The 24740-nt window shown below is 44.0% G+C and overlaps 1 protein-coding gene across 3 annotated transcripts in view; it reads left to right on the top strand.

Moving 5' to 3' along the window:
- Positions 1-18866: 18866 nt before the first annotated feature.
- The window catches only part of LOC306811449 (sphingosine-1-phosphate transporter SPNS2-like), a 127859-nt gene continuing 121985 nt past the window's right edge, over positions 18867-24740 (top strand). For all 3 annotated transcript variants that reach the window (XM_079325156.1, XM_079325154.1, XM_079325155.1), the window contains exon 1: positions 18867-19330. In XM_079325156.1, coding sequence (XP_079181282.1) covers positions 19036-19330 — 295 coding nt within the window. In that variant the 5' untranslated portion in view covers positions 18867-19035. The remainder of the gene's footprint in view (positions 19331-24740) is intronic.

The following is a 24740-nucleotide window of genomic DNA, read 5'->3' on the forward strand; positions in this document are numbered from 1 at the left end:
TATTTTTCCATGGCTATATCACCTAGGTGAATTTTTATAGCCTTGATTTTTAGATAGTCTCCTGAGGAAAACACAGGGGTGTCACTGGTATTTGACATCTCTATTGAGTCCTTGGCTGTGTTACAGACTTACAGTGACACCTTTAGGATGCCACTTAATTGCTCTGTGCCACAGCCCCAATCTGCCATGTGAAGATTCCTACTGCACCCTGTGTTTTCTGTTCACACAGGGCCACATGTGACAGTGACAGTTTTTAGTTTTTCATTGTGTGTGTGTGTGAAGAATGGGGTCCCACCTTCCAGCAGGGCTGACTGAAATGCAGGTAACTCACCACCTCTTTTATCTCCAAGCATTTCCTTCACCTAGAAGGAATATTTGTAAACTAACCTGGCCTGGCTGAACTGCAGGCTGAGGGCTCTCTGGTTTTGATGGAAGATTTACTACATGCTGTCTTCTAATTTTTTCCTATTTTTGCTTTTTGTCCAAAGATTGCTGGTTATATGCAGAGAAGTCAGTCTGTGCTTGTCAGATGAACTCCCATGGGATTGGGAAGCTTGGTCCTTATGGAATTCTATCCTCAGGTGAGCTGGATTTGCAGGTAGCCCTTCACCAGGAGAGGGGGCTGCCTGCCCTCAGAAGGAGCAGGCACTGTTGTGTGCTTGCACAGGAATGCAGGACCCGGCTGTGCCCTGCCCCTGTCCCAGCCCTCCCTGCAGGAGGTCACTTTGTCACCTGAGCCTTCAGAGGCTGAAAGGAGGCAGAGAGGGAAGGGAAGCAGAGAATATGAACAGGTCTTGCATTGGCCTTTCTCAAGGCCAGATAGGTGTTTGTTCCCACAATTTTCCTTAGAGACAACGAGGCTCAAATGGAAGTGGCTGATATTCTTTTTGCCTGTTGGGATGGCCACAATAAAATCAGTGAGTCCAGAAAACTGCAGGGTGTTAGCTTTGGGAACCCAGCAAACATGGGAAAGGAATGCCAGCGTTCAGCAGGATATGCATTTAAACTGCTGTGACTGAGCTGGTGTAATAGGCTTCACTATACGAATACTTTCAAATTTCTTTGTGCGTTTTCCCCCTTGTATTTGCTCTGACAGAAGAAACCTGGGCTGATGCAGGAAAACCTTGTTTGAGTTGCAGGCTGAGCAGGCAGGAGGGCAGTGCAGGGCGGGGAACATTCCCGGGAAGGAGTGCTCTGCGCTGTGCCCTCCCGGCTGAGCACCGCGCTCCTGCACCGGGCACAGGACGCCAGCTCAGCCTCCCGGAGCTGCCAAACACAACGAGGGAAGCATCGCAGGGGATGGGACATTTGCGGCTTCTCATCCATCTGCTTGCTCGCATGGTTCTGCAAGAAACAGAGCATTTCCTTTGTCCTACGAGGTGGTTTGATTACAATACTCAAAGCCTTCTCCCCCCTTTCTCTTGCTTCATGCTAATAGGACTGTGACCTGTCCCCTGGGGGTGCAGGAAAATACTTCACATATTTTTCCTCATCACTGCTGCTGTGTTGTAACTCTGAGCCCTGGTCTCTCTGAGCTCGTGGCAGTAAGGAGTCCCTTCCAGGTGACCAGGGAGCACTTGTGAACAGTGTTTTTGGATTGCTGAGCAAGGGCTCTGCCTCTTGCAGTAGTGATGGTGAGCACACTTTTCTGTACTGAAAGTAGTGATTGCTACTCAGAGGAGTATTAGGCATGTGTGAATGATGGCACCCACAGCTCAGAGTTAGTGCTGCTCATTCTCCATCTGCTCTGAGGAAGATCTAGGAAAGATGCCAGGAAATATAGTGGTAAATAATGTTTCTATTGCACCTGCTCTCAGAAACATCCAAAGTGTTTTGCAAGCTATGCCAAAGTCCTGCTGCCACTAGGAAACGGGAGCACGTTCTTGTGCTTTCTTGTAATGTGCTTAATGGGAGGTGTGAGGAGAAGACTTGACCCCGGGCAGCACAGACCTGGTGGAGTCTAGCTCTGTTTCCAGACTTGCAGTATGAACTCGGGTCTGAGAGAAGCATAGAAAATTAGTTGTGTGCCTCACAGCAATTTGAAGAATCTGGAAGTGCTACCAGACTGCTCAGTGAGGTAAAAATGCTGCAATGACAGAAATATTTGTGCTGCTGGGCTTGTTCTACCTCAAACACCCACGGGGTGGGACCTTGCCCCTTCCTCTGCATGCCAGGAGGATGGCACTCCTCCACTGGCACCCTGGAGCAGCTCTCATGGCTCATTTCCTGAGGGGATACTGCTCCATCCAAAACACTGTGTGATTCTCCTGCAATTTCTTTTATTAAGTATTCAAATATTTTAACTAGAACTGCTGTCTACTTCTTTGCTCCTGCATATAAATCTGTAGCTATAAAATGTATTGTCCTTGCAGCAAGTCCCATGGAGTAGCTTGCTTTGATTTGTTCCCAGACCATGCCATTGTAGCTGTGTGTTTGTTTGAGCCCTGACACTTGATGAGTAGATACATTCCCATGTCAGAACACCTGACCTGAAGCTCTTTCCCACTCTCAAGGACCAGAAGGACAAGTCAGGTTGCTGCTATGCCCTTTCTGAAGGGATCCCTTCTTTCTGCATCTACAAACCTAGATGGTGATTCTGGAAGAAATTATCCTCTAGCCTTGGATTTCCTGTGTAAGGAATTAAAATGCCACTGGGATGCCTCCATAGCTACTATACATTATTTATGGGAACTCCTGTTGTATCTGTTTGTGGGGGAAGCTTTCCTAGTCACTTGTTTTCCAGCTGCTCAGACTCCTTGGAGCCCAGCAGAGGAACCCACTGCCCACCTAGACTCATATTGGGTCTGACTGGATGCTTGAGCATTTCTGCATCACTTTAAAGATGATTGCAGACATTGAGTTTCCTTTGGAAATGTCAGCATGAGAAAGTTGTACAGGTATATCCTACAGATGTCTATTTGGACCTGTAGATATTTGACTGGACCTTGAAAGGGACACTGCTAATTTATTTTTTAAGTGCCTCATTTTTTGACTTGTTTCCACCAAAACAGTCAGTCTGATCTCTTAGAGGACACCTTGTCTATGGAATGGAGGAACAGAGGAAGTGAAGCAGCTTGTGAAGGGACAGGAATGGAATCTGTCAGAACTGCATTTATTTATCTGGTATAATTTTCCCCAGTTGCTGTGCCAAAACCACACCTCTCTGGTGAGCTGGTTAGATGGAGCAGAGCATTCTTACAGCCTGGAGTCAGCCCAGGTTTTGCCTCCTATAAAACTAGTTTTTCTCAGCCTCTTGCTGATAACTGACAAAAGTAAATCAGCTCCTACCTGTGATACCCAAACAAGCTGTAAATCAGCTCTGCCATGTTTGTGTGGCAGTAGGATGTTTCCAAGTGCTTGGGAGGAAAGCTGCAATTTAAGTCAGTTCCTTAGTGATGATTTTATGGCACAGTTCTCCATGGGCTGCATGCAGAGGGCAGAGCTATTCCCTTGGTGCTCAGATGTGAGAATGTTCATTTCATTCCACCACCTATTCCTCAGGGAGTGCAGTCCACCAAAAATCAGGGAAAACCCAAATGCTAAAAATACTTGTATAGAAGAGAAAACCCACAAGACATTAATGTGGTATCAAGGGCCAGCTGCTCTGTGGTGATAAAAGTTCTGTGGCTTGTCTATTGTGAAAGACCTCACAATTCAAAAAATTGTGACTTCTTCAGAGAGAAAGATGTGGCAGCTTTTTTCAATAGTAGTATTTCCAAGGCGTTGGTTTTGCTTTTATAAGCAAAAGCTGGAGATTCAGATTTGAGGGTATCACTGAGAGTATTTTTTCATAATGGTAGAAAAATGTTTTGTGAATGAATAATAAAATCAGCTTTCCCAGCTATTCCCTTCTGGCTGAGGCACAATCTAACACTTGTGCAAACAGAATTAATGGCAGGTGCCCTGTTACTTGTTTGTTCTTAGGATAAAAAGTTGACTCTGTGGTGAGGTTTCAAACTTCTCAATATTCTTTGTAAACCAGATTTGTCTAAATTACTTCTCTGAAATCCATCTGTATTATCCAGAAAATTCAAAACATGACAACTGGTCTGTTGCTGTTGGGCTAGGAGAGCAGTGCAAAGGATGCAGCAACAATGCTTCCTTCATGCAGAAGAGAAGTAAAAATCCCTTTATTAAAGAAACAAATCACACTTATAGAGTAGATCTTGGTATCAAGGACAGAAGTGATTTCTTTGGTACAAGGCAGGTGACACCCTGGTAAACATGATTTCATGAAAGCATCACCTCTCTCACACATCCAGCAGGTGCTTAATCATGGTTATAATTCCTCCTCTTATGTTTTCCTTGAGCAGCCTGAGAAAATCCAAGCTGCTTCTTTCCCTGGCTTTCACCAGCATCCACACTGGTCCCCTTTCTGTCTTTCACTCAGGACAAGGCAGGTGGTCAGGAACCATGAAGGACTGCACAGATAGAACCTGTTGGTGCTAGAAGGTTTCTCTCTTTTACCAGAATGGTATCTGGGTAAATTCTTTGTGGTGTTATTAAAAAGCCATATATCCCTGGGGACTACTGCACAAAGACAAAGCTCCCAGATAATGGGCTGGAGAGCAAATGCTCATCAATGTGAGGTCAGATAGCCCTGGATATAATATCTCATAGATGTTCCTCATCAAAATATGCCTGAATCAACAAGGGATGATAGGATTTCAAATATGATTCTTCCAAGTGTTAATGATATGATAAAGAGGTTGCTGAAGAACATGCTAGCTGAGGTGATCATAGATTGATTCTATTTAAATTAACTGTAAGGATAAACAAAAGTAGGTTTGCGATTCAGATTTTCTGTTTCAAAGGAAGAACTGATTAGGGAAACCAATATGAATATGGATAAAGGTTTAGAATTTCTTTGTCAGCTGTTGTACAATTATACCAGGACCTTACCCAAGCATAGGGCTTTTCATTCCAGAATTTTGAAAGAACTGGAATACAGCAGCAAAAAAGGGTTTGAACAGACTTGTCCTCTGAGAATAGAACCATAGATGTGAAGGAGACATACCAGGCAGCATGGAAAGGAGATGAGGGTAGAGAGTAATGTTCCTAACAATACATGTGATATTATTTAATATTTTTATTGGTTTACTTTCATGGAGAATTTAAAAATGTAATGGAATTGAAATTGATACAATCCAGCAAGACAAAACATGTGACTATGAGTCCACAGATCAAGAGAGATTTCTGCTGGACATGGCATGAAAGTGTAATCAGATGGGGAGAAGAATGGGAGAGCCAAAGTCTGGATCTGACCTGCCAGCTGGAAAAATGCAATTGCAGTCCTGGTAATCAGGGGAGGATGAGGGGTTATTAATGCATTGTACAAAGCAGGAATGAAGTTGTAACCAGCTTTGCAGGTACTTAGCTCTGAAACAAGTGCAGAAAAAGGTTATTAATGTCCCAGTAGCCCTAGAAACCCCCTTGATGAGAGAAGGAAAGAGTCTACCATCTATAAATACACAACAGGAATGAATAACAGGAAGGGAAACATATTTAAACAAAAAAATAGCTTTAGTCAAAGAGCAAAAGGGTATGACTGGGCCAGGCATGAACTTGGTCTTGACACAAGATAAATACCTATAACCCTCAGAACAGGGAGACTTTAAAAGTCTCCAAACAGGTGCTGTGGAGAAAAGAAACATATTCTAGGAAATGGAGATCTGGAAAGCCTTTCCAGCCCCATGTTTAATGGAAAGGATAATGCAGAGACAGCTGAAAGAGTTGACATTAAAAGCACCAGGTGCCATCAGCAGATAATATTTTTGTTCTAGGTGGCAGGAAACTGAACTAATTTTTTTAGAAGTGGCATTAAGGTGGAGTCTGGTTATCTCCACCAATGTTTGCCAAAGGCCATTGACCTCTGGGTTTTGGGACAACAGGGTGAGTTTCAGGCCAATACACATTTTCTGCAATGCTTTCAGACCTGCCTGAACCAATGCTGAACATATGTATTCTTAAAGAATATGTGCCTACATCATCATCCCCTTGGAGTCAAGAATAGGTTTCCTGATGCTACAACCTGGCTCTAATTAGTTAAAAGAACTGCTGATGGCAGTTTGTGCAGTTTATGAGTGGTAGGAAAACATGAGCTACAGTTGTATTGAACCAGATCCTCCACTGCAAGACATGGACCTTGCTTGCAAAGGTTTTATTTTGAATGTTTTTTACAACTATACTGAGGAATGTGTGGAATTTGTAAAATAAGCCATAGGATACATCTGTGTGAATATTGCTGCTTGAGTCACTTTAGGAAATGATGCAGGTTGGAAACTTTACAATATTCTTCCTGCTGAAGTGGGTGATTCCCAACATACAGCCCAGCCCTCTTTCCAGTGAAGTTGTCAGCCCAGCAGTGAACTGCAGTGGGCAAGATCTGCTCTGTCAGAACTCTGCATTACCTTAACTGTGTCTGGGATCTGGTGCTTTGAAGGGAAGGAGGGCTCTTGCAGGTTTTCAGGCAGATGTCCCTGAACAGCAGTGACAGTTCCCAGTGCTACACGTGCAGTTATGATTTACCTTGATCCTTTTACCTGGCCTGCATGGCTGTGTGACTGGTCTTGCTGCAGGTTACATCCCAGCATGAGGTTTGAGCTGCTCCAGCAGCTCAAATGAGCAGTAGCTTACACTGATATACATCTTAGAAGAATTAGCTGCTAAAAAGAGCTAGTTGGAAACAGCAACCCTGAGAAGTTTGTTCTATTCTTGAGAATTAAGCACTTAAGCAATGCCCTCTAGCTTTGCTCTGACTTTGCAATTCTCTGTAATTTAGCAAAGTTTACAAACCTCACCCTCTTGCCTTATGTCAATTGTGGTTCATTAGGCTTTGCAGCAATGAGCATAGAAATAGACCAGTGATAAGAAGAGTTGGCATTTCTGCTCTTCAGCAGCACCACTTGCCACTGCAGTTAAAACCATTTTTTCCATCTTTGCACTTGCTCAGAAAGAAAAAAGCATTTGAACAAACAGAAACACTTGCCCTAAGATTTATTTTATACATATATGTGTGTATGGACATATATATCCATATGCATATATATATTTGAATTTGACTTTAAAAACAGATTATTGGAGCAGATGAGACCATTTCTGCCTATTTAATCTAAAAACCTCTATGTTTTAGCTATAGACTTCTGTAAATTTTGTTCCTGTTTGAACTACATAGGTTTCCAGAAAAATATCTAATTTTGACTTGAATAATTTTTGGTAGAATCGCTACAATTGCTGGTGAATTGCTCCAGCTAATTATCCTCATTACTAATAAACATGTGCCTTGTTTGCTGTTTGTATCCAGCTGGTCAGGGCCTTTTTACAGTTTTGTCACATAGATAACTGTTGAAATTCAGAATGTAAAAATTTCTCAAAACATAGGGTTTGCCTGGAAAAATAACATGGGATTTGAAATGAGGTCTTGAGAAAAGCTTCCAAGTTTAGGTGTTAGAAGTAAGAATGTAGATTTTAAGCTTAAAGTAGAGATATGTTAAGTAGAAAAAAGTTTAACTGTAAAGTTTAAGATACAAAAAGAATAAAGTAGGTATAGAGGTGACTGGATAGCTTTAGAATAAATCTACGTGTTAGCACAGGATTGGCTGAGAAAGATTACACTGTAATTAAATGAAAAATCTTTGTATTGGATTAGAAACATAAATATCTTTACTGGTAGTATTTTATTGGTTGATAAACCCTTTAAAGACATTGTAACCATAAGTCTTGTGACTTCTGAGCCATGCTGTGAACATCTGCAAGACGAACTTACCCTTTCTGCCTGCGTAGAAGATAAGAAAGATAAACTGCACTTTGTAAAAGAACTCAGAAGTCCCACCTCTCTGCTTCTGGGAAAGGGAAAGAATCCCCACAAGAAGATGTAACATGGGAGCAATAAACTCCCAGATAACTGTAACAATGGAATCAATCTCCCACTTTACACACACAAAACTGTGCAAATCAGCCATTGGCCTAAAAATTCAAACCCATGTGTGCTTCTTGAATCTGTTGTTATCAAACATCATTTCCAGCCCCTTCATCTGCCTTGCAGCTGTTTCCTGAGTGCTCTTCTGTTTATCAACAGCCTTCCTGAGTGGCAGTCAACAAAGCTGCACTTGCTGTGTCTGGGCTGGATGTGACACTGCAATTGAACAGTGACAGCACTCGCTGCCTGTTCAGTGCGGAGAGCCCCTTCCCTACAGCTCTGTGCTGGGAACTCCCCAACTTTGGGCTTCTTGTTGTCAGCCTAGTCACCTTTCCAAAGGAACTGCTTTCCAAAGCAGGATCCTTTGGCTGCAAGACTCAGATATATGTTGTTAAACACTAAAACATTCCAACCTGATGTGGGCCAAGCAGTCCACATCATTCCAGCAGTGAGCTCTGCTCCCTTCATTTACTAAAAGCTACATCATTAGGATGTGGTTGTTGATTGTGTCCTCCCTTGTTGCTAACTATGTATTAAAGAAAACAGAGCTGAAATTCCTGAGGAACTCCTTCAGAATTATATTTAGTAAAATATCCCCACTTCTATTGTGTGACTTGTTGTATAGCCAGGTTTAATTCATTTAATGTGTCATGGTCTCAGCTGCCACAGTTCCCTGATCAGCATGTCACAAAATATCAAGTGAAGTGTGCAAGAGTCCAGCCCAGTGACACGGATACTTTTCAGCAGGCAAGGAAATTTTTGATCTCTTTAAAATAAAAATCAAATTCATTTGGCAAGTTGTACCTTCTGATAAACTCTTGTTTGTTGGTATTAATGATATGATTCCCCTGTTCTTCTATTAATCAAGTCAACCATTATGCTATTTCACTCAGGACTGATGTCTGGCTGGCAGGCCAGCATTTCTGTCTAAAATGCAGGCACAACATGAGCATCCTTCCAGGCTCCTGGAAGTTCTCTCTGTGAACAGTTTTCAGCAAGTCTCGTGTCAGCAGATCAGAGCACCCTCACCCAGCTGTTTTTACAACCTGTGAAGTTCTGTCTAGGCCTCTGTAGCCTCAGCCTGCAGCCTGGTGTACTGCTGACAGCTCTACCCCATGAGCTAATGAGGAGGCAGTGTGCTGTCAGCACTGCTCTTGTGTAAAAACAGACTGGAAAACACAAATGTTGCTTACAGAATATCTGTGTCCTTTTGCTTTGTTATCAACTTGTTTTTATTTTTATATTACAAGTTATCAAAATGTGTCCTTTCTATGGAAATAGTATGTTCTTTGTAGCTTCTTTCTCAGTAGGTGGCTTTTTAGACTGTTACCATTCTCTAACCTTCTCTTGACTAACTGGGCTCATGCTTGTTTCAGCTTTGAGAAGCAGTCCCTGTTAGAACACCAAGCACTCAGTGGCTATATTCTGTTTGCATACAAGAAAGGTGACCCAAGTAAAAGCACAGCTACACTAATTACAACATTTAGGTATGTGGTCAGTTCCCACTGGTATCAAAAATGAAGCCTAATTTAGAGCTTCTCTTATGAGGATATAGGATTATTTGCACTAAGAAATAATAATAATAATGTCTAGAGTTCAGGTAACTTTGTAATTGGCAGCACACATCCCTTTACTTATCACGTATCTAATGATTTTTCTGTCTCTTATCTCTCCATTCTATAAGATTTAAGTTCAAGTGCAGCTACCCCTTACCCTATACTACTTTGGCTAGGCAGTAGATTGAGAACTTCATTCTTTCTCTTTCCTTTTAAGGCATGAATAATCTGAGAATAATTTGGATGTTCTTTCTCAAACTGCTCTTAAATTCCCTGGTCCTGACTACATTCAAACCGTGATCCCTTCAAAGCAGCTCACTAGTACCTGCAACCACTGCTACCTTGAGTAGAAACCTAGCTCAGCTTTCTAAATTTGGAGTAGCACTTTGGCTTTGAAGAAGGACTGCCTTTCTTTTCCTTTCATTTTTTATTTTAATGCTCATGGTATAGAATTTGCTGTGATACACAAAGAGCTCTTTGACAGATGTTCTTGGTGTCTTTACAAGCTGGGCAGGGCAACCCACCAGTGAAGTAAGCCCTGTGTGTTCTGTTCTGTTTGATCAAGTTAATCAGTCACCAGTGTGGACTTCAGAGTTTGAGTAAGTGTTGAAGCACTAGGAACAGCTGCTGGTTCCTTCCATCCTATCTACCTGATTGTCAAATCCTGTCCCACAGAATTGTAGGCAGCCATTCAGTCTCAGGATGGAATTGCTGGTAGTCTAGAAGGCTGCATTCCCAATATCCTATTGTAAACCAAATGTAAATGCTGAAAAGGCATGAAAATTACTAAGTGTGAAATGAAATAATCCACTCTTCAGAAAGCCCAGATGGACCCTTTGGGTGATAAGGTTATAGATGTATTTAATTCAACTGAAAATGCTTCAGACTGGTTAAAGCCTATAAATTCAGGTGACCCTGATGATGTACTACCATAAAGCACATTATGTTATGAGACTGGGCTTGCAATTTTTGTGACATTGTCTGGGGCAATGAATGCTCAGTCCTAATTAGAGCTGCTAGTATTAATTCAGAATTTTCAAAGTTGCTTGAGGAAATTTGGTCTTGAAATGAGTTAAGTCAACTTGATTGAGTAAACTACACAGTTAGAGCTGTACAGTTCCAGCCTGTTCCATTCTGTGTCACTGCATCTTTTACCTGTCCTCATGTGGGCAAAGCAAAGCAGTAGAACCATTTCTGTTAATGTTTTTGTAAGAATCCCCTTCTCCTGGCTTGAGCCCTTTTGTAAGATTCCAGGAAGCTGTTTATGAATTGGTAACTGCTGGGTTTGTCCTTATTGTTTTAGGATTCCTCTGCTACCACATGGATCTGGCAGTCTTTTCCTAAAATGCTGGGGTAGAGCAAGAATGCTATTTCTGTAGCTATCCATTCCACACTGGGTTCCTAAATGCTAGTTAATCAGACCTCAAGTATTTGGCTGTTCTGAGAAGTGGGACTAAAGGCAAAGATGCATCTTATCATCTGCAGAATCCAACTCCTCCAGTGGGCAGAGGCAGAAGTTCAGAGTCTACATCCTTCATTCAAATGGAAGAAAACTTGCCAAAAATGTGGCATACTAGTAATTGTAGTCCCTGCTGGGACTTGAGATGACACCACAAACTCCATTTATTTGGAGCATAAAGATTCCTCTGAGTATAATGAAGGCCAGGACTTCTAGAGATGGATCATGGCCTTCAACAAACCTGAACATCAAAGGCCACTTGTCAAGAAATCATAAAGGACAGTGGCAGTGTTCACCTTCTGTACCCACTGCCTCCGGGAGTGGAGAGAACAGGGTTGTTTGGAATGCTTGGGTTTTTCTTGGTGTAGGGCTTTTTTGGTTTTTTTCCCTTTAATTTGGTTTTGGTTAGCATGAGCTATTCTATGAAAAGCAGCCTGGAACACTACACAAATGTTGCAACTGAAAAATTCACAAACAAGTATTTCAGCATTTATGTAGAATTGTAGTGGAGGGTGAGAGCAGCTGCTTCTATTGTTGCAAAAGCTAAATGTTTTCATGGAAACACAGCTTCTTCTGCATCCAATTTATCTTTTCAAGCACAGCAGTGTGAGGATCAGAACTGGGCCTGGGGATACCAGCTTCTGTTCATAGATTTTTCTTTCAATTCACTGTCTTTGCCTCCACCATGTTTCTGTTGAATTCAAGGAATTAAAATACTGCTACACTTTCAATATTAAGTCTAATTTGACTTCTGAGAGATTTTATAACTTCTTTGTATATTGGGGCACTGTTTGTATCTTCTTTGCTTAATGAAAATGTTCTGGAGGTGCCATGGTCAGTGTCCAGAGCTCTCCTCAGTGAGACACGTCACATGTGAATGTGGAGGGAAATGGATGATGACCAGAAGGTTGTTCACATCAGTGAGCACTGAATGCATTAAACAGCAAGATCCAGAGGTAGTTTAGAGTAGAGAGCCTGTCTGGGAGAGTGACTGCTGGAAAACATGGAGATATGTACTAATGTATATCCCCTTCCCTGCTTTGGGAGAGCTGTTTGATCCTTGTCATGGCTCCCTGGTACAGAATCTCTCATAAGAAATCTCTGAGCTGGATGAGCTTGTAAATGCTACTGTGTAGTATCAAGTGTCAGTAACAAAGATTAATTCAGCTGAGAAATTAGTGAAGAAAAAGAAGTCATGAGATAACCATGATCACAATGGGACTGTAGGTGTGTAATTGCAGGTTGTGATTCTCGTTCTGCAGAACTGCAATCTGTTTAAAGCCCAAGAATGCACAGTGCTAGAGATAGTTATGCCATTGTCCTGTGTTTTGCCCTCACAGCCTTGATGACCTCATGATATGACTTTTCATGGAATTTGGTCAGTTTAAGGCTTGTATCTGTATAACCCAAAATCTGGGGTTTGTGATCCTGTAGTGTGGTATTCTGTGTAGCTCTGTTTTTCTTAAGTGAGAAGCTGTGTCTGTCTCTGTGTGTCGATGTTTGAGTCTTTATTTTGAATCAGATAAAGCAAAACACAGGAAAGGCACAATAATAGCATTGAGTCATAATTATTTACAGTTGAACATATTAGACTCTCATATGCAGTTACTGCTCCTGATAATGGCAGTGGCTACACTGGTGTACATTTTAGCAAAGCATTACTTCAGGGAGACTCCAGCTCTTTGACAGTTCTGGTTTAGAGATTATTGTGACTTTCTGAAGATAGAAAATATTTTTCCCCCCAAGATTTTTATTATCTGAAGAAGAAAACTGGACTTGAAACAAGTTCGGCTAATTTCCAATATTTCCAAAAGGGCAATGTGATGTTGTCTTGATGGTCCAGTTCCTCAGTCTGTAGTAACTGTTTAAACTACATAAGGTCCAGCCTGCTTATCAACAGAGATCACATCTGGGTTTTGCCTTCCAGAGGTGGTCTCCAAGTCCCCATTCTTCTCTGCAAACAGCCATGTTCCCTTGGGAGAGAAGGTGAGAGTCTGGTCATAAGCTTCCTGCAACAGCCCCTGGATCAGCTACTGGACTATGTCACTGAAGTTAATATTGCTGCACTGGCAAACGGGGTTTATGTCCTCAAAGATAAGTTCTGTTGTCCAACAAGCACTTCTGCTCATACTGACCCTCTCTAGAACTCTGGAGATGAGGAAAAATCAATAAGTGCTGACTAGGATAAACTAAAATAAACATTTTCAAGCTTTTAGGATACTAACAAAATACTGAAAGGAAGAAAATAATCCCTGAAAGTACACACTCTGTTGATGGTCCTGAGAGAGAGCAGGCTACTAACAAGAGAGTTTGTTCTTTCCTCAGCTGGAAATGCCATATGCCTGCACATTCCCTCAGCACAGGACTAGTGCCTGGTTTGTTTTGGTCTCACCCACACAGCATTGTGTTTGTGGTCACTGGGACCAGGCAGTGATGGGGTATGGGCTGAGGGGCTTTCAGAGACCAGGAAGGCTGCTAATTCTCTCAGCCCCACTAATAACTGGTACCTAGATTCTGCAGGAACTGGCCAGGGCTCATTCTGGAGCAGAGATGATGTGCATCATGTGGAAGAAGCAGGAAGATGAGCTAGCTGAGTTCAGCCTTGCTTTTCAATGTATCCACATAGCTCTGGGTAGTGATTGCAGTCTGAAGGAGATTCCTAGCTTTTAGACAAAACACAGTATCCCCAGTACCTAGGAGGATGCTGGCCATCCTTATCACCTGGGCTATGTGGGCACTCCTGTTTTGCAATCACCATTTCAAGACTAGGTTGTTGTTGTGTGCTTTCCTAGGGGCTGGCCTCAGATCAATCCAATGACCAGGGCAGGTGCAGAAAATGCATGCTTGGTAAGCAGAGTAAGAACTGCTATCTTCAGGGCTAGGACTTGAACCCACCTAGCCTGACCTCCTGTATCATCAAATTACAGCCCATTCTCTCTGCAGGGAGTGCAACAGCTCATGTTGAATTCAAGAGTGCACTTTCTAGAAAGGTAATCAAGCCTGGATCAGAGGACATAAAGGAGAAGGAGAATACACTCCTTCTTTAGTATTTTATTCCAGAGGATAATCACTCCGTAACAAATGTGAAGCAGATGATTCATTAGAATTTTTCTAACTCCAGCTCTCAGCATTGTTCTGGTTCTTGCTATGCCTTCCCCCTTGATTAGAGCTTTTAAAACTGGCATTTTTCTCCCCATGTTAGAACTTGCAGAGTGTAATCAACCTGCCTCTCAACACCCTGGAACAGTCAAGCCCAGCAATGTCTCTGAGCTGAGCTAGAGCCTATGCTGTTCCTCTTAAAAGCAGTTCAGTTATATGATTCATCCTGCCAGTAAAGATCATTCTATTACACTTTTTCCAGTTCCCTGTGCTTTCCCTTCACATAAATCTCGTGATATGGATGCACTGGCATCTATCTTCTGTGTTTGCCTGTGAGTTTTCCATGTACAGTTGAAGGTGTCAGGGTTAGCTGCAAGACCCTATGTATCCACATAATTCACTGCCCAACTTTGTGCTGCATCTGTGGTTGTCTCTGAGCTGAAACTTCTCTCTGCATCAGAAATAAAGGATGCTCTTGCATGCTCCTTCAGCTTGGTGCTGCATTGCTCCATGTTCAATGGCTATCTGAAGTCTGCCTGAACTTTGGAACATCTATGTTGTGCTTTAATAGTAAACTGGTATTTGGGATTAATTTTTCTTTTCTTGGAGATTTGCTGGATTGAGCAGATATGGAGAAGTCACTCCCTAGTCTTCTTAGGCAGTTATTCCAATGTGCATTAAACCATCACGCCTCCAGTGTTAGCTGTGTTTGTATGATTGATACTGGTTAAATGGAAAGAAAAAATGAAATTAAACACCCATTCCTTAAGAAAACTCTGCTTTCTTAGCTTTTTTCAGGAGAACCATCTGACTCAAAATACTAAAGTCTTTAATTTTACCCTACCTTTTACTCTCATTGACATCTTCTGAACATTGTTTTCTGTGTGCAGAGCCTGGGGTAGACCAAGCAGTGAAAAAACAGGCTGTGAGAGTTTAATAGCAGAGAGTAGAATAGACTGTGCAGCAGCCCATTTGTATCTGAGGGCTCCTGGACACTTTGGCTGCTCTCTGTGGAGCTCCTTGAACCTGCAGTGCAGCTGTGTTTTGTGCCTGATATGTCTGATAGGTCAAAAAACCCATGAGATTTGCCTCCACTGATGGGCAAGCCAAATGGTCATTGTGAAGGCATTTCACTTTTCTCCCACTTTTTCTTATTTTCTTCCTTTTCTTTTTTCTTTCCTTTTCTTCTTTTCAGTTCTGCCATTTTCTGTTGGTTTTATTTGGTGTCTTGGTTTGATTTGGGTTTGCCAATTTTAATATATTCAATTTATTTTAGAGATAGGATTTAGGAGCAAAGACAAGGCAGACCTAAAACTTAAAAAGGTATATAGAAGAAGTTTATTAATAACACAGAAAAAATAAGAAATTCAGAATAAGATTCCCAGATCATTCCCTCCTTCCCCCCACCTTCCATATTTCTTAATAACAACATACAGAGAACACTTCAGTTTTCCACTAAAATAATCATTTCAGCTCACTCTAGAGAGAAAAGTTCCTTTTTTGGTTTAGGCATAGGGGTGTCTTCACTTTCACAATTTGCATCCGCCTGGGGAGAAATTTGCAAATTGTGGAACTTCCTCTCATTTTCACAGTCCTACCAGAGCTGTGTTATGGGTTATGCTACACACATGGGGTATTACTTTTAAGAGCAAGCTGTTCAAAGACAAAAATTATCTTCATCTCTTTTTCCATCAAATGTCTCTGTCCATCTTCCTAGTCTTCAGATCTCAAGAAAAGAGAGCCCCATTTCCTCAGGTCAAAAGATCTATTTTTTTCTTAAGCACTTCAACCCACCCTCCCAAGTAGTTTTCCATAATTTAAAGGAAATTTTAGTGTAGTTCAGTCCCCCCACAGCCTAAAAAAAAGGCTTTTCAGCTAACTTATCCATGGCATCTCTTCAATCTCTTCCATCTGGATACTTAGCTCCTACTTCACTGACTGCAGTATACTCCCTGCTTTATTCTTCTCATTCAGAGGAGCTCAGGAGATCTGCAGTCTTATCCGAACATTAGAAAGGTTCAAGTTGCTCCCAGAAGGTGAAGGGAGCCGGGCCATGCCATCCTGGAAACTGTGCCAGGGCTTTTGGGCTGCACCGCCTGTGTGGAAGAGGCTGGATGAAACTGCAAAGTCCAGGAGGGGGCTCGGCTGGAGCAGAGCCCAGCTGCACTTCCCCCAGCTGAGTGGGCAGCTGGGGGCTTCTCCTCCCCTGGCTGCTTCTAAGATGGCAGCAGGGCCCTGTCTGAGCTGTGGCCACGCTGGAGGAAACCAGGATGTTAGCAAAGGTTTCCCTTTCCCCTGGCCATCAGGGCCCCGGCTGAAAGCAGGGGAGGCCTCGCTGGCTCCCTCACCCCTGTCCCACCAGGCTGCATGGGGAGGGCCAGGCCAGCCGTCACCTGCTTCCTTGACAGAAGTAAAAAGAGGCAGATTAACTTTACCAGTGTAATTTATGAAAGCAAAATAACGTTAATTGGTTACCTGGGCTATCAACCACCACATCAGCCCTCCGATTTGTCCCTGTAGCACAGAGAGGAAGCTCCCACAGAGGAAACAGCCCTCCTGTGTTTCTGTGCCCCGTGCTCCTCCTCTCAGGCGACCCCCCCCCCCACCATGCACGCCAGCACATTTGGTTTAGTTTTTTGTTCGGTTGGTTTGTTGTTTTTTTTTCCTTTTGGGCTATATAACATGTGAGCACTGTCACTTAACCAAATTAAGTATACCACTAGTATTCTGAAAATACTGGGAACATGAACAAGGACTTTTGTCAATATAACTGTTCCCATAAAGTCACATCTGAGCTGCAGATGCTGCTATGGAGCAAAAAAATATCCCCTAGACTTCAAAAAGTCAACCTGAACATTATCATTAAACCTTTTATGCGGTTTCTGTTACTGAAATGAGCTCTGGAACACCTGTGCAGACCCATTCCCAATGTTAAAATGTCACCTCTCACTATGTGGGAGTGCCACCTATCACCGGAAAGGGTGTTTGCTCCTTTCCTCAGCAGTGTTGCACAAGCAGCTGAATTGCAGCTGACTCACCTAAAAGTGCCCTTTTCTCTGGTAGCATCCTGAGGGTTACGTTGGTGGTATCTCACCAGGTTTCTGGCATAGTCTGAATCCGGTGTCATTGGTGGGCAGGGTGTGACACAGCCAGGTATGCTGAGCACAAACACACGTGCTGTGCTGCAAGCAGCTCTGCCTTCCTCAGAGAAAGGCAGTGAGGGTTTGTTTAATAGCTGAGAGACAAAGGCTTTAATCACAACACATTTTCTTAGGTAAGATCAACAAACTGAGAGAAATCTGAAATTGTAACATGCTGTTCTTGGACATGTATTGGCTCTCCAGCAGTCTTTTTATTTCTCTGGTTTTAGTTACCTTTTGTAGTTTTATGACAGGTATGACAGGCTGGAACCACTCTGGTTGTGAACACTTTTATCTCTTTGAAGATTCTCCTTTTGAAATGAAATGTTTCTTGGCCGTTCTTAGCTCAAAGGTGGAACTTTATAGGGAGAGGGATGGAACTGTTTGCAGTGGGGGGAACTCCAGAGCAATTTTACTTCCTTTGAAGATGTGTGTTGTTCCTGAAGCAACTTCTGTGCAGTAGGAAAATCATCTGGGGCCAAGCAGGAAGTTGTGAGGTCGGTGGCACATCCCAGCGAGCCCTCGCCCTGCATCCCACTGTCCCTTCCCGTGTGCCTGGAGACAGCTCTGGGCACTCAGTACAGGCAAAGAGAACTTTTCTATGGATTTATTCTTAAAACCCACATCTGAGGGTGGGCCTGCACAGCCCACATGGCATTCATTGTTGGGTAGAAGCTGGTATTGCTGGAGCCATTGGTTTTGTTTGGTGGGTTTTTTTCCAGCTACCTCCACACTTCCACCCACCTGTGTGTTTGAAATTCATTTAGCAGTGCTGAAGAGTAACAAAGGTAGATAAAGGAAATGCATTACATGACCCATTCTGCTGGTGATGCTGGGTAGGTAAGACCTGGCCTCTCCCAGGCTGAGGGCTCGGCTGAGGTGAGCTGAGGGGAATCCTTCTCATGACGGGGCTGAAATGAGGGGGAACCTTCTCATGGCGGGACTGAGGTGAGCTGAAGGGGAACCTTCTCATGGCTGGGCTGAGCTAAGGGGGAACCTTCTCATGGCTGAGCTGAGCTGAGCTGAGCTGAGGGGGAACCTTCTCGTGGCTGGGATGAGGTGAGCCGAGGGGGAACTTTCTCACGGAGGGGCTGAGGTGAGGGGGAAATCCCTCATAGCCGGGCTGAGGTGAGCTGAGGGGGAATCTCCTCACAGCCGGGCTGAGGGGACCACCCGAGGGCCAAGCTGAGGCGGGCTGAGGGAAAAACTCCTGATACCCGGGCTGGGCTGGGTTGCGGGGGGATCCTCTCAGGGCCGAGCTGAGCTTTCTGAGGAATCGCCTATCATGGCCGGGCTGAGGTGGGCTGAGGGATTCCGTCAGGGCACCTGGGGGGTGCTGAAGGGACACCCTCAGGACAACACTGAAAACAGATGAGGTACCGATCTGAAGCGGCTGATGGGATCTCGGGGCCGGTCTGAGGAGGGGTGAGGAGGCGCCTTGAGGCAGGCTGAGGGGACACCCCCACGGGCTGATCCGCGGACGGCGGGAGGGCCGGTGTAGAGCACGGCTGAGGGGACACCCGTAAGGGCCGGTCCGAGGGCGGCGGAGGGGCCGCCCCGCTGAGCCGCCCCGGGCCGGGCTCACGGACCCCTCGGGGCCGGCGGGGCGGGGCGGGGCGCGCACGGCCGGCGGGGCGGGGCGGGGCGCGGGCAGGGGCGGAGCCTCCCCCGGGCCCCGCCCCGGCGGCCCCGCCTCGCCCGGCTGTCAGAGCGGTCCGGGGCAGGCTCGGGGGGACCGCAGGATGCGGCGCTGAGCGCGCTCCGCTCGCTTTCTCCGTCCGTCCCTCTGTCCGTCCGTCCGTCCGTCCACCCGCCTGTCTCCCCGCCCGGGCTCCCGCACGCCGAGATTCCCTCCCGCAGCCCATGATGTGCCTGGAAAGCGACGGCTCCTCCGGCAGCAGCCCGGGCTGCGGCGGGCGGCTCCGAGCTGGCGACGAGGAGGAGGAGGAGGACGGCGAGCGGGGCTGCTGCGGGCGGGGTGCCGAGGGCGAGGTGCAGACCCTGTCGGGCAGGATGAACCCCCCGGCGGCCGGCAAGCACCCCGACCGCCCCGCCGCCCTCCGCAAGGCGCCGACCCTCGGCCGGGCCCGGGTAGCGGCCGCCGGCATCCTCAGTGTGGGCAACGTGCTCAACTACCTGGACCGGTACACGGTGGCAGGTGAGCGCACCCCGCGGCTGTGAGGCATCCCCCGCTGCCGGGCTCAGCCCTTCCCGGGCACGGTGCACCGCCGCCGTCCCCAGGGCTGTCCCGGGCTGGGTCAGTGGGGCTCGCCCGCCGTGCCGGGGCTGGAGAGCAGGGATGGCGTGAGGGATGCGGCGCGGCCGGTGCCCATTGTGCGGCCGCTCCGGTATTGTTCTCTAGTTTGTCTGAATTTTGTCGAAAATAAGAGGAGCGCCCTTTGTTTGTCTGGATGGCGGAATGGGTGCTCGGTGGGTTCGGGAGGGAGCGGTGGCCGCAGCGCGGTCGGAGCGGAGCGGAGGGCGCCCGGCGAGGTTCGGGGTGATGGCAGACCGATGGCGATATCGATCCCGCACAGGGGAAACGCTGCGGGCGACAGGTGCAGCTGCGGCCCGAGAGACACAGAGCTGCCGAGCGGGGGGAGACAGGCATCGAGCGCGGTCTGTCCTTGGGTGAAAATCGCAGCGAAGCAAATCCCCTTTGCTTTGTTTCTGCGGAGAGCGTCCAGCCTGGAACGCCCGGCTGCCCTTCAGCCCTGTGCCAAGGAGGGTCCCTTCCCTGCAGAACTCCCGAGCAGGCGACAGCAGAGCTGGCAGGAGCGGGCGCAGGAGGAGCAGCTAGGCAGCTGCAGTGCACTTTGCAAAGCTCGGTTTGCTTGAGGTAAACACTTAAAATCGTGCACTCACTGGTGGATGTGTGACCAGCCGTATTGTGTGAACCACTATGTTCCTCAGTACTTACTACTACCGTGAAGCTCAGCTCCAAAGCAAATGTCTGTTTGGATGTTTACTGTGCCATCCCTAGAGAGAACTCCTTGTTTATTCTTGTCAGGCAATAACAGCAGGGAAGAAGATCATCACTGAACTTTTTCTAATTAGAAATGAAGTAGGCTTGTTGGTAATCAACTGTCTCATGTCATTAGAATATAATACATATTCTCTGTTTGGCAATACTGATAATTTTATCTTCAGAGCTTACAAAGGGGTTTGTGCATGTATAAATTTTTCTCTATGCATATATATGTTTTAATCACTAGGACTCAATGTGGTGTTAAGCAAATCTGATATTTGTTTATATTATATTAAAATAATATATGTTTGTAGGGCAGTGATAGAGAGCAAGGGACATAAATCTAAGTCAGTGTTGTCAGAATAAGTTGGCCAGGCTGTATTTATTTTGTCTGGAGTATGAAGATGGGGAGGATTAAAAGGAAAATTTAGTTGGCACCACTGTGGTTTCTTTACTTTTCTTTTTAGATGTGGCTTGTTCCTTCAGGAAATATGAAGGCCAGTATTGGGAGATATTGAGTACTCGACTGGTAGTTAGTCTGTTACAGAAGGAAGCTTGAAGATACAAGTTAAGCTGTTATTATTGAAGTAAATTGTAGTGTGCTCCCTTGCCCTCAAATAGGGACCTCTCTAAGTAAAGTTTTACTACAAAGCATCTTTAATGTATGGAAAGCTGCCTTTTTAGGAAGCTATTCCCCGTCATGCATTCTTAAAAAAAAATAAATAAAATAAAAAAAAGAAGTCACATCTAATTCACCTATTTGCTCTAGCACTTCCACTGAGACCTTTGCCATTTGATTTTTCTGCCTGCCAGAACTGAAAGCATCTTCTTTTCTGGAAAGGCTGGAAGGTGCCTGACCAAGCAGAAGACAAAAATGCCTGCCATATTGTAATGTGGCATTGCCAAAGCCAGTGCTGTGACTGCTGGCATTTCCAGGACAAGCTCTGACATTACTTTGCTCAATAACTGCCCTGTGGAACTTATCTATTAACATTCAGCTTGATATCAAAGGTTTAAGATCTCAGACATCAGACTTGCCTTTGGGGACAGAATCAAACTTTGCATGGGCTTTTTGTCTTCTGTCAATTGGTATTTACTTTTCAAACTGGTGTTATATAAAGTGCTAATCTAAAACATGAAATAATTTAAATCCAGTGTAATGGAAGAGTTGTGGTAATAAAAATTATATGTTTTGAGCTCAAAACTGACTTGATTATAAAGTCTTCTCTAAAAGTAATCTTTACTTTTGTATTTTGAGTCTTAGTGCATACCACATGCTTATGTGATGTGCACTTGCAGATGAATCAAGCTAGCACTTTGAATATTCAGCTCATGTCTCAAGACAGGTAATAATTAGTAAATACAACTCTCCAGACCTTCAAAGTGCATTTCAAATACGAATTGTTGCAACAACATAATAAGGGATTTTAACACTAGCCACGTTTATGGCAGGGGAAGTAGCATCAGAAATTATGATTTACCTAAGGCCAATGGACTGTTGTGAGAACTGGAATTAATTTCTGGTTCCAGCTCTATTTGAAACGAGTGTTAGAAGAGCAGCAGTACCAATGAAAACTGGCTCCTGAGGATTTGTCTCTAGGGTGATCCCTGCTGTGGATTCTCTGATGTCAAATAATAGTTGACCTTTGTCATTAGCCTTTCTCTTCTTGTCTTATGAGAGTCTTGCATCTACCCAACCCATTTTTTTAAAATGAAAGTGTTGGAAGCTTTGGGATTTCTTCCTGCTGTCAAATTTAGTCAAAGGCAGGTCAGTGGCCTCAAAAGCAATTAGCAGGCAGCAGACAGACAGACATAAGCAAACAGAGTGTCCAGCTGTATGGGCACAATACTCCAAGTACATCTTCTGTCCTACTTGAGAGCTTGGTTGCAATCATTTTGATCTTCCAAAAAGTGTAAGAAAAACCCAAAATATATATAAAACAAGTATATACAAGTATGCATTTTTTTTACTGGGGAGAAAAAATCATATAGAGTTATTTCCAGCTGTAATTTCCTGAGTATCTTCCACTATTTTCTAACATATCCTCACAGAAGCTGTAAGTTTGTATCCAGTCAATGCAAGAATATCTTATGTAATAGAAAGAACTAGGCTGACCTGTCCTATGGCACATCTTGCCCATAAAAGTAAAAGCTTTTACATTGCTACAAAGCAAACAGCAAATGTGTTTCTTCTTGGTGTTTACACTCTGGACACATAAACATTATGTATAATAACTTGGTTTTGGGTAATCTCTTTTTCAAGTGCACAAGGAAGTAGCTGCCTGTTTTCCTGGTTTTGGTTTAATGATTTCCCAGTATGGACTAAATGAGTTTATGATAGGATATGCCTTTTTGGTATCTGGGACAGAGCTTGAGTGCAGTTTCCAAGATACAGGGCATACACAGCTTCACATCTGACACAAAATTTGCAGCTTTTTGGGAATACATGGTGAAAATGAGCCTCCATGGAGGACTGGCCTGTTTCTTAAGGTTTAAGAACAACTTTCTTCCAATACTTAAAGAGTCTGCACACCAGTGGTGGGTATTTCAATAAGGTCCTTATGTTTACAAAGAGATGGAAATATCCAGTGTGTGTGGAGTTTGTTGGAATATACTGATATTTGGGAGAAGCTGTCCCAGACAAAAAGTGTGAATGCCTCTACTATGGCTCTTGTAAAGAAAAGATTGGAAACTCAATCAGTACTGAGCATTACCAGCTTGAAGGGAAATGATCCTCTGCAATTTTCTTAATGGGTTTTTGATCATGCTGAAAACAGTTGCCTGTGGAAAAAGCATTCTTTCAAAAGCTGTGATATTTCACTGCTATTAGGATAGCAAACAAGTAAGGGAAAAACAAAAGTAATGAAACCATTGTAGATTTCCTGTGAAACTGCAGAATTTCAGCCATCCCATGATGCTGGGATATATCTTCTTCCTTAATGTAGTTTTGGGAAAAGTCACCTTGCCTTCAGAAGCTTGGAATGTGGTTTCACAATTATACCATGGGTGACCTTCTACTGTGTTGCTGTTGACGATGAAAATAGTCTTGCTTCATTAGGGTGTCACCTCCACCTTCTAATTCAGATGCTACTTCCTGGCATTTCTCTAGTGCTTTAATTTAAAGGTAACGATTTAATTAAGCTGCAGAACTACCCAGCAAAGTAAATGAGCCTCAGTATCCCACTAGAGAAGGGGAAACCAAGTTGCAGTGTTGGAGATTTGCCTGTGGTAATGGAGTTAGTGGCAGAGCCTTGGCTGGTATCAGCTCATCCTTGAGGTTCTCTGTCCATCACACAGCATGTCACAGACTTGGGTCTGTCCTTTAAATGTCTGCAACTTGCTAATAACTGCATTTGTGTTAATTAGCCTCTCATTAGAACACATAGTTGCAAATCAAATGCCATTCTTTGAAGATACATACATGCAAATGATCACTGAAAGTTGAAAGTCAAGTCTACAACTACGTAACACAGACTCCAGCTGAAGGGTTAGGAAAGGTTCAGCACTAACTCTCAAGTGCAAAGACATTCAAGAGGTTGTGAGCCAAAACTGCTTCTTTTTACTTGTGAGCTCACATTTCTGATAGTAACATAGTGCCCCATTGAGTGTTTCTTAGTGAATGGAGTCAGAGAATTCACATGGAATGGGATAAAAAGGACCCCTTCTCCCCTTCTAACAAGGCTATGCTCAGTGCTTATAGCTTCAGGGAGGGAAGTATTGAGAGGCAGTGCAAGCACCCAGGACACAGCTCTGGAAGGACTGTAATGCTGGGAAATATTAGAAAATAACACTGACAGAGTGCACTTGAGCCAGCACTGCAGCCAGCTCACACATGTGAGAGTTTGTGAAAGGATGACAGTGTTTTACTTTACAGCAGGGATCTGACTCAAAATTCAACAAGTTCTGCTTTGGGAGCAGAAGTTAGACTTGAACGTCCTACACTTCAAAAACAGGAGACAGAAAATGCTCTGCAGCACAATGACAGGGACTGTGCCATAGCATCTTGTTCTCTGGTGTTCTGTCTTCCCTGTGTGATGGGCTTTATTGCAAAGGCTGCTGCTTCCTGTTTGCTGATTCTTATGCAAGTTGGCAGGATTTGTTCCAGAGTATTTTACATTTCAAGTGAAGTCTTATTATGTTTAATCATAGTTTTTTTTTTCTTCCTTGTGCTGTAGATTTGCCAGATACTAACTATCTTTGTTATTATGTACAGATTTTCCTGTTTTACTCTGAGATCCTCTTTCATGCATGTTGATTAATTTTATCCCCAAAGCATCCAAGTCATCACAGCCAGAGAATGTGGCCTTTATTACATGGAGTTAATATACTCATAAATATTGAGTGTGTTCTAAAGAATAATGTAATGATCTTATTAGTTCCCTTATCTCTGTGACTGTCAATACCAGAAGCTTTATGATAAAGCTTCTCAGGTCAAAAGTGTGGGAAATCTGTAATCATTCCTTCAGACTTTTCAAATACCATACCAAGCTGCAATAAGGCTAAATTCTATCACACAACTTGTATAATAAATGGGAATAACTGAGAACATTTACTCTTCTTTTTTTTTTTTTCTGGCACGCTGTGCATGAAAAGCAAATAA

This window comes from Erithacus rubecula (assembly GCF_903797595.1).
Source record: "Erithacus rubecula genome assembly, chromosome: 22".
Lineage (NCBI taxonomy): Eukaryota > Metazoa > Chordata > Aves > Passeriformes > Muscicapidae > Erithacus > Erithacus rubecula.